This window comes from Falco biarmicus, chromosome 5 (genome assembly GCF_023638135.1).
Source record: "Falco biarmicus isolate bFalBia1 chromosome 5, bFalBia1.pri, whole genome shotgun sequence".
Classification (NCBI taxonomy): Eukaryota; Metazoa; Chordata; class Aves; order Falconiformes; family Falconidae; genus Falco; species Falco biarmicus.
The window spans coordinates 30,373,517-30,391,268 of NC_079292.1; the positions used below are offsets into that span (position 1 = coordinate 30,373,517).

The 17,752-nt window shown below is 40.3% G+C and overlaps 1 protein-coding gene and 1 long non-coding RNA gene across 3 annotated transcripts in view; both read right to left on the bottom strand.

Annotated features, from left to right (window-relative positions):
* Window positions 1-17,406, bottom strand: part of CHCHD3 (coiled-coil-helix-coiled-coil-helix domain containing 3) — a 163,690-nt gene extending 146,284 nt beyond the window's left edge. Inside the window, exons 1-2 of one of the 2 annotated variants that reach the window (XM_056339902.1) lie at window positions 17,243-17,406; window positions 15,284-15,371 (exon numbers count right to left, since the gene is read on the bottom strand). In XM_056339902.1, the coding sequence (XP_056195877.1) occupies window positions 15,284-15,371; window positions 17,243-17,326 (172 nt within the window). In that variant the 5' untranslated portion in view covers window positions 17,327-17,406. The remainder of the gene's footprint in view (window positions 1-15,283; window positions 15,372-17,242) is intronic. The other variant, XM_056339901.1, reaches the window with a different exon arrangement.
* On the bottom strand, window positions 3,064-8,487 carry LOC130149825 (uncharacterized). The gene is made up of 3 exons (XR_008822018.1): window positions 7,982-8,487; window positions 5,792-5,846; window positions 3,064-4,523 (listed from the first exon to the last, which is right to left on the bottom strand). It is a non-coding gene; the product is annotated as an uncharacterized LOC130149825 (long non-coding RNA).
* Window positions 17,407-17,752: the final 346 nt, after the last annotated feature.

Consider the following 17,752-nt stretch of genomic DNA (forward strand, 5'->3'; position numbering starts at 1 on the left):
GAGGTCTTAAGATAGATACACAGGGAAGCAATGCAAGAGAAAAACATCAAATATGGGCAACACATCTTGAAACATGTGACAGGTAATAAAATAAGTCATTTACCACCGATAAGTGGATTGAGTTGAAGAAGCCAGTTAACATAAAAATGTACCTGATTTTTATTTTCTCTAGGAATTCCTGCTGTGCCAGCTACATGACTACGTGAAGTTTTATTGTAACTTTAAAAATTGTTCTCAATCTCCTTACAAGGTTGTGAATCATTTCAACCAAAACTTCTTAATAATCCATCCTTGCCACGCACCTCCATAACATAAATATAAGAAATAACTTATTTCAGCAGCTATTTAGCAAGAAGTCATTTTGCTGTCCTGTTGATCTTAAATAATAAAAAACAATAATAATAATAATGAAATGGAAGTATCTCATACCTTTACAAGACTATCACTGGCAGAAAACCCTTAGGTTGAGTACAACAGTTGAGAGACTTGCTAGTTCAGCTGTGTTAGTAATTCCTACTGTACACACATTGTAAGGCTTTTCTTGCTGAATATAATGGATAAAAGCATCAGGATTCCATAATTCAATATTTTAAAAAAAATAAACATATTGTAAGGAATGATGGGAAGGGTTTTATGATTCTGCCTTCAACAGGATTCAGCATGCAGTACTCTTTCAGGACAATTTAAGTTGTCCAGTCTCTAATCTTTATGGCTTATGTTTATTGTAAAGCTATTTTATCTGACAGTATGGGGAAATTTACTGGTATCCCTTTTTATTTTCTTGGACAAAATAATTTCTGAATTCTCTCATCACATTTATTTCAATAAACATCTTCTACCGCTGCAGAGGACAGTGCAATAATCATGTATTTCTACTCATAATAGCTACGTAAAAGGGTTTATAAACTAAGATGTTTCTTTAGTTTTACATTAAAAGTCACCACTAATTGCAAAAATTTACTAACTGCTATTGCACAGACCAGTACTCCCAAATGGGACTCTGTACTGTCAAGGCTACATAAATAGCAAATTTTGATGTTCAGTTCATCTACTACCATCATCTTTAAAGAGGATTCGCCAGCTGTGATTGCACACTATCAGTGGCACTTAGAAGTCAATTTTACCCAATTACAGCTCTGGATTACAGTCACTTTGGACAGGAGTAAGATGATTCACAAAGCTGTTCACCACGCTGAATCAGAAAGCCCAATGCTGAGGCTATTTCTGCATACCTTTCCGCTGGTGGGAATACAGGCTCAGCAGCTAGCTCTAGGCATTGACTTTTATTGTCAAATGTGCAAATGCCAACTGTTTGTGGGGCAGGGGCCCTGCTCTTACATAAATGTGGTGCAAAGTATACGGAATGGACCTTGCTACCCAAAGACGCTAAGTAGAAGACTTTTAATGAGTGACTGAATGGAATGAGTTAATATGAATAGGTAATGGGATAAAGAATAATGTTATTTTCCAATATTGTGCATCCCACACACAGTGCAAGTGACTGATCACACTCATAAGGAACAGCACCCTCTTTTTCTTTTTCTTTTTTTATAAATAAATGTTTGTAAAATATAAATTTCTATTCACCTAACTTTTCCACCTAAACTGAAATTTTGTGTTCCATTCATGCTCACATATTGGTAGCTTTAAATCATCTTATCATGCCCCATGATGGAGCCTGTCCTTTTGTAGCAAAGGAATCTGAACAATCAATCAGAAGAGGGCAAGGCAAATAAACATAAAGAAAGATATCTGAAGACTATTATTTGCTGGAGGATACTGCTTCATGATGACAATGCTTCATGAGCCTTCTGACATTCAACCCCTCCACTACCGCTTACACTATTTCCAAAGCCAGCTGCACAGTCACGGCTCCAAATGCCAAAGAAAATTCTCTTTGCTTTGTGAGATTAAAAACCAGCAGTATTTTCCTCCCCATGAGCAACTAAATTAGTGACAGCCTGGCTTCTTGTAGGTTCTACTCCTCTAAAATGCACTATAACTGTACCCTCTCTCATGTTACCGTATTATTTGAACAAAGAAGGTGAATTTTATGGCTGGCCCAGAGTTAGGTACACAGTGACTGCCCAGCAGCACACACAATATCCCATAATTTTTTCTAAACAGGGTTACGCACAGGCAGACACAGCAAGAGGCACCATTCCCTTCCTGGCCAAGACGACCAGCCTTTTTGAAGGGACTGGTGAAGAAATCCAGTAAGGAGGGTGGAAAGATAAATGCAGAATTTTCAAAGCACTGATAAGGTGGAAGTGGAAGGAAATAGGATTCAGAGAGGCAAATCTACAATTAAACTAGGAAACTACAATAATAATGGAGAAAGAATATGGACAATAATGATGGAAAAGGTATGTGACCATTCTGCAGCAGATCCACATCCAGTAAGGAGTTTCCACCATCTGTCCTGAACACATCCTTTCGAAGAAATTCCTAGCAGTGCAACAACAGTCTTAACGTTCAAATAAAGTAAGTTGCAACATGCAACTTTGAAAGTTATTCTGGGAAAGAGGGAAGATAAAAACAAATTATATAAGAGGACATAATGCAATGATACTGTGAAAAAACAAGCAGTGAAAGAGTAAAGGTTAATGTAAGAAAGGAAAAAAGTGTTTCACCCAAAGATGACGCTCATCAAAACATCTGCTGATCCCATTAACCAGATTTCTCAGTGGTTAAAGCTGCACGGAAAGATGATCAAGATGCCAAATTTCTACATTGTACATTTAAAGCAATCTAACACTAAATTTTAAAGGGATTAAAAATTTTCCAGTAGAAGCTGAATATTCAGAAGAAGAAAAAAGTATAACAGTGTCCCTATCAAGCAATAATTTTACTTATTGATGACACGGGCAGTGAAACTTGCACAAGGTCTGAAAGCAACCACTTCACCTAAAGTTAGGCACAAAGAAGCCAGTAGTGATAAATAAGTGGGATTTTTAACAGCTGTTGTGGTGCACTCAAATCTAATCTCCTGTTCATTCACTCAAGTTATAACAACAGGCTGATACATGGATGTTTTGTATCAATACAGAGAAAAGAGTAATTCCAGAATTTGTTTATTCGGCTCAGATGCAAGCTACAGGACGTTTAGTCTCATCATCGTTGACTCGAGAAGGATACAAGGAAAAGAATTTTAACAGCATTTGTAACAAGGTCCTGTAACTGAGAATTACTGACTTAGAAAGGGAAGTGCAGGAGAATCTTAACTACTTTCTTATGTTTTGAGGGTAACATTTCCAGTTTCCTACATCCCTCAAACACAGCATATTTATTTGAGAGACTAATCTGGAAGCCAAACTGTAGTAACAGTGTGACAGAACACTTACCTCATATAATATTAATGGTAGGACACAAGAAGTGAGAGTAGAAATAGCCAATGTACACATTTCAAATATACACACCACAAAAGTATCAAGGGCACTTGCACTCCTTGCACAGGAGCAAGCATGTTTCTCTTGAAGAAAGTGGAGATGAACATAGAAAGCATCGTAGTGTGTCTTCCTCCAGCTTCAGCAAAACCGAAAACTTACATTGAATCATCAGGAGGCAGCTACAGTATTGTCAACTTTGAAAAGTGCCAACCAAAGTATTTTCAGCCCAGTACTTAGCACTGTATTACTGCTTGTAGTAATAATTGAAAACTGATTGTAAACAATATGAAACTATGATGTTCATGACTATTTTCATTATTCAGAAATTATATAAAATTAAAGGACAAATGTTGAAATGTTTAAAATTCTCACAACAACAATAATTTAACATCTACATTTTTAATAACGGGTAATGAGATCTGCTAACAAAAACAACTTTTTCAAATGACTGGTCTCCAAACTGACACAATACTTAGACCATCTCCACCCGTGATAGCTTTTTAGTGTTTTAAGTTGTCAGCATTAAGAAAAACAAGATACTACAGAATGATGTAGTAAATAGCAATATCGCCAAAAACAAGCAAATCCAATTCCAACCAGGAATAAACTGTCTTGAGTAGTCACCAAGTAGAATGATAAGCCAGCACGAACAGGCAAATGTAAGAGCTAGTAGCATCTCACTTACTAGAAGGTGAACTCAGGAATTTAATAGTAAATGCAGAGAAAAAGAGCCTGTTCTGGCAAGAGGTCAGATATGAAAATCCTAAGGAGAAAGAGCAATCTGACTGTCAGCAAAGATGCTTCCAGTTAATTCTAAATATGGGGTTTGGTTTTTTTCCATGAGTAAAACATTCTCTCCTCTGTTCTGCAAATCAGCAAGCAGACTAAAAGGAGCCAGTGTGTTCAGCAACCTCTTCAACACACAGACTGCCACAGAAAGAAGACTGGTCCTCAGTTAAAACTTAGTTGACAAAGTGATGGAATATCCAGTGCTGTTTCTCCAAAAGTTTCCTTTGGTTTCTGATTGGCATTAAAGTCGCTCTTCTGTGTAATTACTGCCTTTATTGAGGGTTTCTACCAACTTCTGCAGGTACTACTTTTGCTCCTTAGATTTCATAATGGTTCCATCTCCCCCTGTTAAGAAATGTCAGTTAGTAACATCAGGGATAACTGAGTCCTTTCTCTTACAATACACTGCCTCCTTCTCACCAAAAAAAGAGAAGGGAAAAAAACCCTAAGAAACAAAAAGTCAAGTGACTTCAATGAACCACTCACCTGCATTTCAACTTGTTCTGTATGAAGCTGCACAGATTAAGGAGAAATAGAAGCCTTTCACAGGATGGAACGGACCACCAGATCTCACCCCTAGCCTGAATTACTAGCTTAGATTAGAGTAGATGCTTATTCTTCAGATGATTAACATTAGGTAAAATCAAACACAGTTAATGAAGCGAAACACGAGAATCTGGTAAACTGGCTTCACAAAGCACTGTCAGCCCTACACAACCAACCTTGCAAGCAATGGGAAGAAAGAATGTCCTTCCTCTATTTCTTAAATTTAGATTTCAAAAAAGCAGGTAGTAGTATCTGAAAACTGCAATTTTCAGTCTGGTTGAGATATATTACTGAAGTTTTGGGGAACACGTGATATCATTGAAAATCAAGGAGTTCAGAACACATGCAAACCAGTCTGGGGAAAAAAAAAACGTAGCAGTATCTGAAACTGCATCCAGTTCCCCTGAGGCAGAAGAAAAGAAGTCTAAGTGGTTACCTCCTGCTTAACTAAAAAACAACTAGTACAAAGCCTTCAAGAAGCAGCACTACACAATACACTTAACCTGCCCAATCTGACAAGTGATGAAGAGTTTTAGTAATGCTTTGCTGCAGTCTGAAGATGAAAGAATAAAACAAAGCTTTTCTTTTCATCTTAATGCAATAAATAATACATTTAAAGTACTCTTTAGTATTGCACTGAAGATTCTCTAACAGGTAAATAAATTGTGATGGGAAGAAAAGTAGCATTTACTATTAAAACCACAAAGTTTTCATTACTTGGAGGTCATCTTGTCCTGCTGAAGTAATGTTGCACCTAACAAGTGGTATTTTAAAATAATACAGCAGAAAAAACGCACTTAAAACCCCCTCCTACTCATGTCTGTAGAGAGATAATTTGGTTAAGAATATATTGTACTATAAAAGCAGAGAGGATGCTATATAGCAGAATGACAATTTCCTTGCATAGTGCTATCGGACTAATGCTAGTGAAAGCAAACAGTTCTAATTGAGTCATTGGTTTTATTTCATTAAAATTATCAGTATTTTTGATTTTATTCTTTAAGATAGTAAAATCATTCAGACTGCTCCAAATGACTTCTATTCTAACAATCCTTTAAATTACATACCCTTTTATCTTAGCCAGTTATCTGCTCTTTTTGACCTATAATCCCAGCAAGGTCTCTGAAAGACAAAGGAGAAATACCTGTATTTTATTCTTGTGCCTAGACACAGCACAGACCAGAGAAGTCAAAGGCTGAAATTTCAGAGGAAATATTAAGTAGTTCAATGCCTATACTAGCAATCTGCAGCACATTTAACTCTCAGTATGAACCAAGAACTTGAGCACCTGTGAACTCCGATTTCTGCAAGAAAATACATGGAAGATTTCTAACAAGGACTGCAATAAATGTGTCCCAAACAGGCATAACAGTCTGTCAATTTCTGATTTCTAACAGATAATGTAACTGAAATTAAGAAAAACAAAACAAGAGAAAAAAAGAAGAAAAAAGAGAACATGTTGCCAGATAGATTCTATTTAAATCTAAGGGGGCGGGGGGGGTGGTGCATGGGGAATGATGGGACACGAACGACTACACCCAAACACCAAAAACAAAACCCAAACCACCACATAGTTTTCCCACCAGTTTGCCTCACAAATATTTGATAAACCTGGCTGCATTTTCCAAAAGTTCAGCCTAAGGCTAAGCTCTGACTGACTACACTCAAAGGTCTAATGCTTTGCCAGAATTTAACTATAAAACAATTCAGTACTCTGAACTAGTAAAAGGCAATGGCATCAATTCCACACAAAAAATCATAAATATTTAGTCCTCAAAAGTCATTACTAAATTCTGTTTTTCAACGGGCTTCATAAACTTTGCACAATCTCTTTTTCCCAGATTAATTTTTTTCCTCTGTATTTTTAGAGACAGTTCCCCTAGCTTTCTTGACTGAGCTTACTGTAGCACTAGAAATTAATACAAGAATCACACACCAGCAGCCAACAGTTGTTTTTCAACATGATTTTCTGCTAACTACTGGAAGATTATGTTTTAGCACACAAATCTTGTGCTTCCACATCAAAAAGCAGGTGGTTTAACTTCTAACTCACAAGCCATTTCTAAGCAAACAGTTTGGATATGCTTGTTGTATCAGCTACGACAAAAATTGCTTTATGTGTACCGCGCAACTACTCTTGAAAGATTTTTAGAGCAAATGGCTGCACTCAGTAAACCCAAATACAGAGCATGCAGCCTTAAGCAGAATAGCATGAAATTTAATTTCAACAAATCCACTGGAGACCAAAAAGCACACACTATGCAGTACATAAGAATTACCTGTTCCTAAGAATATATTGAAACAAAAATGACACTTCTAAATGAATGCCCATTGAAAGATGAATTCTGCCTACCTGCAAAAAGCCACACATACAGAAAGTCATTTGAGAGAAAAAAACTCTTAAGAGAAGCTAACAATCATTGCAGACAACCTACATCAGCCTGAGACCCAGTTACTTATGTGTATGAGCAGGACAGGACCAGACACAGAGTGCTCCTTCCTTGAATTTCATTTGGGGTATCAAGAGTTCTCCGTTGGCTGTAAAATGAGAACCCCTAAATACATCAGTCAGGTGGGTCTCTAATATTTGACAATATTTGTGGGATATATTGGCTTTCTTCCTGACCCTCATGTAGGAGGGGAAAAACCCAAACAAAAAACCCACACAACTCAATCCACAAGCTCTCAAAAATCTAATTCCACAATTTTGCAATTTGTTGAACCCTTGCAACAAATAAAGCAAGGGCGGGGGGGGGGGGGGGGGGGGCGGGGGGCGGCAGCGGGAGAGCCAATCAATTACTGCGATTCTAGCCTTAAATGCTTCCTACACACAGGCCACTTTTTTCGAAGTGGAACATAATCATTTCATTACAATGAAAGAAAGAAACAGAGGGAGAAAGGAAGGGAGAGACAGAGAGACCTGTTCCATGTTTGGCCTGTCCTTCCAACTACACAATGAAACTTAAACCAAATCTTTATCATGTCAAACTCCAAGTTAACATTAGCACAGATGTCATTTTTTGGAGCATATTTAAGTGTTCTGCATTTCATGCAGTCCACTACTATACTGGGGAATAAATAAGGTATTTTAGAGGGCTGGTTGCATTGACTTTAATTGTTATTACTAATTTAACTGTAAAAGTTTTTTTTTATGTTTGGGGGGGGGTAATCCTTCACTGAACAGCAAAAAATGTTATTTTAGTATTACGGAGGAAAAAAATAATTCTAATCTACAAAAAGCTTGAGGATTGCTTTACCTTGCCACACTCTCCTTCTGAAGATTCAGTCCAGACCACTTCAGACATGCCTACACTCTCCAGCTCCATTAGTTGTGTGATCGGCTTGCTCCCTTCCACTAGCACCAGCACTCTGATGACTTTTGATGTCATTTCTGATGACAGTTGCTTAAGTAGCTGATTCGGGAAAGACAGGCTTAAGTTTGACATAATTTGCAAAAGATGGTTGTCACTGAACAGGAAAAGTCATACTACTGCTCCTGTGCACACTCCTGCTTCCCTCTTCTGGACACACACGGTTCATTCAACTAAGGGTGTTAAGCTAGTACGAAACTCTTCTTGTAGGGTGTTTCTGGATGGTTTAGATCACTAGACACTGAGATATTAGAGGAATGGTCAGACATGAGACAGTCAGATGAGGTTAGTTGTAACATCAGACCAAAGTTTTAAATACATGGTGTTTGCATGAGAAGTGCCAACACCTTTTGCCACTCATTCTTGTCCTACCCTTAGACATGCATGTAAAATGTCAGTTGTTCCACAAGATGTATCAGCACTTGAAATGCAATTAGAGTGGGCAGCCCAGAGGTGCAGTCTGCATGATGACATCTCAAAGAGAGCACTTAAGTGAAGAATCAAAACGCTGCTTTTGAACTCGGTAACTGTTGGGAACATAGTGTTAGAGTACCCCAGACAAATGCAGGCTTTTTCATTTCCACCTTGAAAAGCTCCTGTTCATAAGCGAGATGAGCATTTTGTAAGGTTCTAGGTGTTCCTCTTATACATTTATGTACCTTTTCCATATTCAACAATCCAAGTCTTTTAAACAATTAAATTAGGGCTTTTTGCATACTCTCAGATTCTCATCACATCTTTCCACCCCTCCATTAATTACACACCATCCTTCTCATGAGGTTAACATTGTACTTTAAGGACACAGAGTGAACTAAGCCCTTCAACAGCTCTGAACTCCAGATTACTATGAAATAAAAGAAAAAAGCCCAGATGTTTAAGTTGCATTATTTGCTAGTTTTCCCCTCTAATTTCAGAACCATTTCACAAGGACATACCCAGCCACTTGACATGTTCACAGAACACCCTGCATGTCATACAGATAGTGAGAACTTTAATTTATGCAGTACTTGCTTCACCTCCCATGCATAATTCTATCTTCCCTCTACTCCTGCAATCTAGCGACATGAATGTCAGGCTCAACTAAAGATTTGCTGTTACACTGACAGCATTAAAAGTTTGGCATCTTTAGCAGTCTTGTGAGTTACAAGACGTTTCACCTTTTGATAATAAAATACTTCCATCAATAGTGAACCTTCAACGCAAAGAATATCAATATACATCACTGAAAATAAAGTTATCTCCAAGAAACTCAGTGACAGCTAAGTGGCAATATAGCAAGCCACAGGAGAGCAAGAGCAAGTGCTGCAGCACCACACATGCAAGAATACCCAGAACAGCTTGCTCAAATTTAGATCTCACATCAAAAAAATATATATACCCTGATCAGGCTGCTGCCTGGGTGTCAGAAGCAATGATGTTCAGATGAAGCTATCCTTCCTCTACAGGTAAAGGTATTATGCCATGTATCTACTTCCTTCAGCAACAGCAGTAGGATGAACCTTACTCAACAAAACTGCCAAACATTCTTTGGAATGTATTCTTGCCAGGACAGCTACATTAAAGGCTTCCAAGAATTTCAGACCAAAAGCCTATCAGAAGTCACCAGCATTTCTCACAAATATCTCTGCATCCCTTTGAAAAACTTCTTTTATTATTTCTCCCAGAGGTCAGAGGGAAATAAAACCAAAACCACAAACACGCTCTTAAAAGCAAACCCAGTATTATTCCATAAGACGCAAATCACAGCCTTGCAGGTTACCAGAGGTCCACAGACCAACTCAGTTCCTTGACTGAGGATTCCTACTCGATTTATTTCAGAGTTTTACAGTACCAGTAAAGTTTTAAACCTCCTTCTAAAAAAGAGTACCCAGAGCTGTACCTAGAGAGGGGCAAATAAACACTACCAAATGTAGAGACCAAGCCCTCCTGTTTGCTCCTGCAAGAAGAAAGGCTGCAAATCCGTGTCAGTGGTCAAAAGGAACTGCCTGAGATTTACAAGGCTCTCACAGCAAAATCAAAGCAGGGCATCAACCTAGGCATTCCTAACTGTTTTTTTTCCCTTTTCTAAAATTAAGAGGAACTCTACAAAATATAGTCACAGAAACGTCAGTTTACTTCATCTTTCAGTTTACACAGAGAAAAGGTGTTGTTGCAACAGAAAGGTAGTCAAAAACAATTAATACATTAAACAGCACAGAACTAACGGGATTTATTTGCAGGATTCTTGCTTAACTGGCATAAATTTAGCCAAACTCTGTAAACTTCCAGACACTCATAAAAACTGAAAATGCAAAACAATTCAAAGTTACAATAATGCAGAGCCTCCCACAACATTTATCATGAGGTATTCCAGTTTTACTTTTTTTCATGCAGCATCTGACTAGCCATAATTACTACCACCATCAGTACACACTGCAGTTCTTCAAAGAAAATAATTTTTTCTTAAAAGTCTTCCTAAAACCATACAAAGAACAAGGTCAATGACTCTGGTGTAAAACTTCTCAGCAGTGTTCTCTTGCGCTGCACATTGCAAGAGACCAGTCCAGGCAGTCACAATGGCCCCTTCTCATGTTATAAATTAAAAATGCTCTTGCACTGAGCAAACATTTTCACAACCCACTACAAAAATCACAGGATTAAGGTTGGAAGGGGCCTTAGAAGTAATTTTTTCAAACTCTCTGCCTAAAGCAGATTCAGCCTTGAGATCGGACCAGATTGCTCAGGGGTTTATCTACTCACATCCTGAATGCCTCCAAGGATGGAGGCTGCTCAGCCTCATTGGAAGACCTCTTCTGATGCCTGGCTGGTCTCATCATGACAACATTTTTCCTTGTTGCCACTTGGAACGTCTCCTGCTCCAGTGCTCACTGTTTCTTGCCCTCATACAATGCATCACCACGAAGAACCTGTTACCAGCTTCTCAATGAGCCCCACAGATATGGGAAGGCTGCTATTAGGCTTCCTCAAAACCTTCTCTGCTTGACCTTGAACAAGCCAAGTTTCCTCAGCCTCTCCTCACAGGGAAGGCACTCCAGCCCCTAACCCTTACTGACATCGTTCCAGCTCCTTTTCAGCAAAGTTACACCCCAGACAGGGAATCCCCAGCCTGCGCTGTGGCAAAGGGTTGCATCTTTCCTAGTGCATTTGTCCTTGTTGAATTTGTGAGGTTCCTGTTGGCTCATTCCTCCAGCCAGTCTAGGTCCCTCTGGATAGCAGCCCTGCCCTTGACTGTCGTCCTCCCAGTTTGCAGTCAGCTGCATTGAAGAACGTGTGCTCCACCTCCTCCTCCAGGACACTGACAAAGCTGTTAATTAGGACAAACTCCTGAGGAACCCCACGATACCAGTCTTCAAGTAGAACATGACCCATTAGCCACAACCTCTGCCCCTGACCATCCAACCAGGTGTTTTTAACCCAACTCATCGTCCCGTTATCCACACTGCAACATCCTAACTTGGACACAAGAATATAAGGAGAGGCAGTGCTGAACACCTTGCTGCAGTTGAGGTGAATAACACCTACTGCCTTCCCTCATTTACAAATTAATTCATTTTGTGGTCTGTCTCTGCTTCCACATCCTGCTGGACTCATATTTACACAGAAGCTCTATCACAAGCACCCCGTTTAACCACACCAGCCTCCCAATATATCTGTTGATTTTCCCCGAGTACTGGCATGGATCATTCATGCACTGAGAAGAGGTTGTCCTTAAGGACCTCACAGCTTCCCTGAGCTTATCCCTTAGAGCTACCTGTTATGGGATCTCACCAACTAGCTCTCTTCATAACCAGAAGTTTGTCTCCTTCAAGTTCAGTTAAATGCTGGTTATGTCTTCTACTACAACCTCACTCTTTAAATAAACCTTCCTGCACATCTCAACAATACTTTCTTAAATGTTTCCAACTAAGCTGAGATACCCTGGGCCACTGAAACCCCATCAAAAGATACACACACCAACACAACAGGCTACACAATTAAAAGGCATCATTCCACACAAATGAACAAAGCTAAGAAATATATCTTTCTCTACTAGAAACATGCAAGGTCTAACCTGATTTCTGAGGAGATGTCAGCAGTGCTTATTTTATTATACCTACACAATACACAGTACTTTATAGCATGGGCCCTTTATGATTGTTTTCATGGGGATAGTATAGCAACAATAACAAATAATTTAATTTAAAAAAAAAAAATCCTCTGTCCTCAGTGTCATCTGTTTCTGCAAAGGGGAAAAAATGGTTGACATGCAGAGACTCTTGATAATTTAAGCACTTGTTCTTTTTTTTTGTTGTAACAGACTAACAGCTTTTCAGATATCCACTAAGCTGATGAATTAGACCATTCCCTTTGTCTGTTATGACTAAAGCTTTAGGTATAATACACACTCAGGGAAGAAAAAAAAAAGTATTCGTTGTCTAACCAAATTACTTTTCATCAATATTGCTTTAGGAATTACAGACATACTTTAAAGATTTTACACTTCTTAAATATTTTAGTGTGTTTAATATTACTCAGAAGTCAGAAAATTAGCCAAGCAAGCTAGGATGCTTCAAGACATAGTATTTAGATGTCAGATTCATTGTAATTGTATGTAATTTCATTTTCCAACCCCAGACTGAAGTCAATAAATTCGTCATATTGGCAAGCAACAAGATACACATTCTTTCATGTAATCTAATCCATTATTCCTCCACCAAAAGCTATCAAAAGACTTGACTTAAAGAAAGGGCTGCTTTTAATAGCTCTAATGTTTCTCCCTCTACAGATCTTTTTTATTTGTGTAGAGAAGTGTTATTTGTCTAGAAGATACAAACGCAGGCTAACAAACTGTTGAGTTCAAAAGTTGCCCAGCTGGCAATTCAAAAGCCAGAGCCAGCCTCCAAACACCACCATCCTTGGGTAACTCTCTTCAGAAGCAGTGAGAGACCCACTCCGTCAGAAAAACAAGTCACTATCACCAGATTCATACACAGGAGAGGAGGAGCTGCCTGGAAAGAGGTCTCATTAACGGTGCAAGAGGCTTTACCAAGAAACCAAGCCCCAGCACTGCTGCATCACAGAAGATACCCAGATTTGGGATCCAGCTCCCACAGCCATCAGTGGAGAGTAGGTCAATATTCAGTGATCAGGACACTGGCTTTGAGGCAAGTGCCCTTTCTGTAATGGCACCTTATTAGACAAATGCAGACTCTGACAAGTTAGATGTAGCTACAAAACAAACAAATAGGTTGACTGTTCTTACATCAACAAAGAAATTCAATAGTTGGTAATTCTTTATCAAAAAACATTCAGTGAAAGAGGAGCGAATGATAGGGTAACATGTACTTAAGTATAATTTAATCCTCTTAAACACAAATCATTTTAGCAACTGAGGTATAACACCAATTATACTCTCCTGTGGAAATACAAGCACTTCACCTAAATCACTAGTTATTAAAGCAAATATACAGAATAGGTTTCCCAAGCTTGTGAGCGGTCAAAGGCATCACTTAGCCCCTCAGTAAATAAAAATAAAAATATTTTAAAAACACTATTTCCAACACACAAAGAGAAACAAAATAAAGGATCAAGATATGTACATACTGTGAATTAGCAAAGAATTACTGGGGTATTAAAGTCTTCACCTCTAGTTACCACATGCCAAAAATCACATATGCTTATTTGCAAGACTACTTCCATAACCCAAGTTTAAGGATGAAAAAGCAACAAGCACCCCATGAAAGCAGGTAGGATGTGCAAGTATGATTCCATATAAATCCTTTGTCTACAATAATTTCTTCACCACAGCAAAATACATGTGCAGAAGGCTAGTATTTAAAAAAAAAGGATGGACAATCTGGCTGTCCATACATTAAACTACAGTCCAACTCCATTTAAATCTTCCTTAAGCAAGCACTAAATTCTAAGCAATTTTATTGGGCAAAGTGTATTTCACGAGCCAGGTTAATAGCTGAAGTCCTTTTTAGCCCTAATACTATCCTTGCTTTCACTACGCCACAGGCTTCCTATTCATAAAGTGGAAAAACAAACCTCTAACACAGCATCATTTGGGAGCCCAAATCTTTGTAAAACATCCTATTGCTGGATTTGCTTGACAACATTAAATGCTTACATCTGACCTCTTCACCCTGACATTCCTAGAGGGCAATTCATCTCTTTCTGAAGTAGAATTCTCAAATAAGCCAGATGAGTTGTCCCCCAAAATGCCTTTTTCTTTCTAATGACTACAGAGGGAGTCCAGCTCTGATAGCAACAGAAAACCAACTTTCTATGCTTCAGATGAAAGAAAGATGCAACGTTCTGCTCATTCAGGTCTTGCTGCAAGGCCTACTACTGCCACAGGACTTGTTTTTAATCATTGTTGAGTTTCGGTGGGATTTTTTTCTAAGTATCAAGGCAAAATACCCTTAGGAAATACTGATATCATTAATATTTTTGGAGCACTGATAAGAAGTCTTACTTGAACCTTAAACATTTCACATAGTAAACACACACAAATCACACATTCCAATCTCTGCCATTCATTTTCACTCCTTCAGTAGCTACATCACATTCACTGTGCCGCAGTATTTTAACTTAGAGCACAGGTTGCCTGTCACAAAGCCCGTTTGATGCATTTGAACAAGCCTCAATAACAGAATAGAACAAGTTAAGAAAGCCATCGTTCTGAGCCATCGATCTGTATAAACAGTATGTGACTTATTTCCACTATTCCATGATAGGAAAATAGCGTATTATTCTTTTACTGTTTACTTATCTATATTTCAACAGAAGCTCACAATACTAAAATTCAGCGTTGATTAAGTATGCAAGAATTTCCACTTCAGAACTCAATACATATTTGGAATGGATATTTGCTTTTCTGGTTTTGTTGTTGGGTGTTCGGTTTTTTTTTTTTAAAAAAGAAGTTTTTAACAACAAATAACACCACAGAAAACCAAGTCTAATAAACAGTTGTGTTTTACACTTCAATGTCAGTCAGAAGAAAACAAAGAGTAACTCAACTCCTCTAAAAGCCTACAAATTACCTCCTTCTTCAAAAGGAGATGAGCAAAACAGTTAATGTCAAAAAATCATCTCTACAAAATGGCAATGAGCTCATTAAAATGCTCTGAACAGCACATTTGATCTTCTTCCTCACATTAAAAAAATAAAACACCAAAACAAAACAGAAAAACATGGGCATACCTGAACCAGATGCTGATCGGTGCTGAGACTGCGGTCTTCCACTGGGCGAAGAAGGTTCCTTCATACGATCAATGACACTGTCAGACAGCTGAAAAACATAACCCCCAACCTAGAGTCAGACTGCATCTTCTCCTTTATCCCCATTACCCCTTTCTTCCCCAAAAGGTTAAGTAAAACTTTAAAAAAAAAAAGAGCATAGAGCCCCAAAATAAGGTATGACAGCTGCCAAAACTCTATTCACAATGCAAAATAAACTATTTCCCCCCATTTGTGGCATGAGCACTCATCTCTTGCGACTGAACAAGATTATTTTGGCACTCTCAGAACACAAGAGACTGATATGACAGAAAAGAGGATATGGGGAAAAATGAAGGAAATAACACCCTTTGTCACATTGCTTGTAATTAATCAACCTTTTTGCTTTTCCCAGTTATTTAGATGACAGTCAAATATCACACCACGCAGGCACAAAGCACTTAACTCAGGAGGAACTTCATCCTAATAAAGCCCTCCCTCAAAATACTTGTGCAACACAAGTGGTCACAACAGGTGTAGTCAAGTACCAAGTTGATTCCAATATTGACACATGCACACACAAAAAACTGTCACAAATTATGCAGAATCAAACAGAATAACAGTAATGTCCAATTTCAGCTCTACTGTAGCCTACACATAAAATTAACAGAAGGTGAAGAAGTAATAACATGAAAACTGCTGGTTTTCAACTTAAAACTTTTTATTGGTCTCTGAACACCAACTCTATCAAAATACTGTTTTGGCAGCCCATGAAAATTTATTTTAATTAGCAAATTCTTTACTAAAACCTACAGCATGATGTCTCTCACTGGCAGAAATCCATTACAAAGATTTCACTAAAATCTGTAATCTAATATGCATGTGTAAAATTTCTTCAGCATACGATTTCTTAACCCAATCGTTAAAACTCTCAATTTAACCTCACATAGTTAAAAGTATGTAAACAGTGAGGTATATCCTACTTTCAGATGCTCTGTTGACTAACATTATTTAATTAGCGAAGCTACATTTTCCTAGTACCCATGATATCATTCTGGTTTTATTCCCAGTATTTCAAAATCCAGGATGCTTTAGAGAAATTCCAATAGTCTTTGCCTGTATTTAAGCACATTTCATAGCAGATGAACTTTGCTACGAACACTTACGTTACCATCACCTACTTGCCCAAGGCATTAAATGATCAAAACTGAAAAATATTAGCGTGCTGAAACAGGCAGCAGTTTCTATCATGGTTCATTCTGCCACACTCCTCCCTATGAGCAGCAATAAAAGACAACTTATTATCACTCCTGGTATGAACTACACACTGTCTTCCATTGAAAAATTTCTAAGCTGCAAGATTTCTCAGTGTCTTGTGTCACAAGCTATCTTCTGGTATAGTATAGGCAAGAGCAGGCCATAAACTGGGAAAGAACGGGAATGCTTCTGCAGGTACACGGGCTGTCAGCTACCCGGCAGCAAGAGCGCCGGGCGTGGGAAGGGAGGCGCTCCCATCCGTAGAGGTCAGGGAAAGGCAGAACCACCTCTCCTCGTTGCACATCTCCTACAGGCGTCCTGCCGCCCAGCTGCGGTCAGCGGGCTGGGGGCTGGACGCCCCGACGGCAGCCTCCTGCTCCCGCTGGGCTTCTTGCCGCCGCAGGCGCCCCCAGACCCGAGCGGCGCGGCCCCCGCCGAGCCCCAACGGCCCAAGCGGCGCGGGGGAAAGAGGCGGGGGTCAGTGCGGGAGAAGGGCCGGGAACGGAGGCCGACACCGTGCGGGGCCGACACCGTGCGGGGCCAGCAGTCTGCGGGCAGAAAACGAGGAAGGAGGGGTCGGGGCGGGCCGAGCTCAGGGCGGCCCGGGGCCAACCAGGCCCACAGCGTTCCGGCGGGCCCCGGCGAGCGCCCCCGGCCCGAGGAACCCCCGGGGAGCCCCGCTCTCACCCGCACGCCCTTCACCACCGTGATGTTCTCATTCTCGTCCGCCTCGAAAGTGACGCGCCGGGTGCTGCTCCCGCCGCCGCCCATCTTCGCCCGGCGCCACCAGGCCACGGCCAGGGACGGCCCCAAGGAGACTCACTGTCCCCGCTGCCAGCGCGCCCCACAACAACACTGCCCCTTATTGGCCCGCCGCTCGCCCCACCCCGCCCTCCGCTCCTAGAACCTTGTTCCCTATTGGCTGCGTGGCCGTAGCCATGGAGACGGCGCGCCCCCGCCGAGGAGCGGTGAGGGACGCGGAAAGGGAGCGGAAACTTTTTCGGTTTAAACTTCACCGGGGGCGCGCGGACTACGCGCCCCAGGGAGCCCAGCGGCGGGGCGGGGCCAGGGGCGGGGCCAGGGGCGGGGCGGGCCCTGCGCGACGCCCGCTGGGTAGCGCAGTTCTGGCGGCCGCGCTGAGAGAGGGCGGGCAGCGGGCGCGGCCCGCAGCCCAGCCGGCGCTGCCGGGACCCAGCC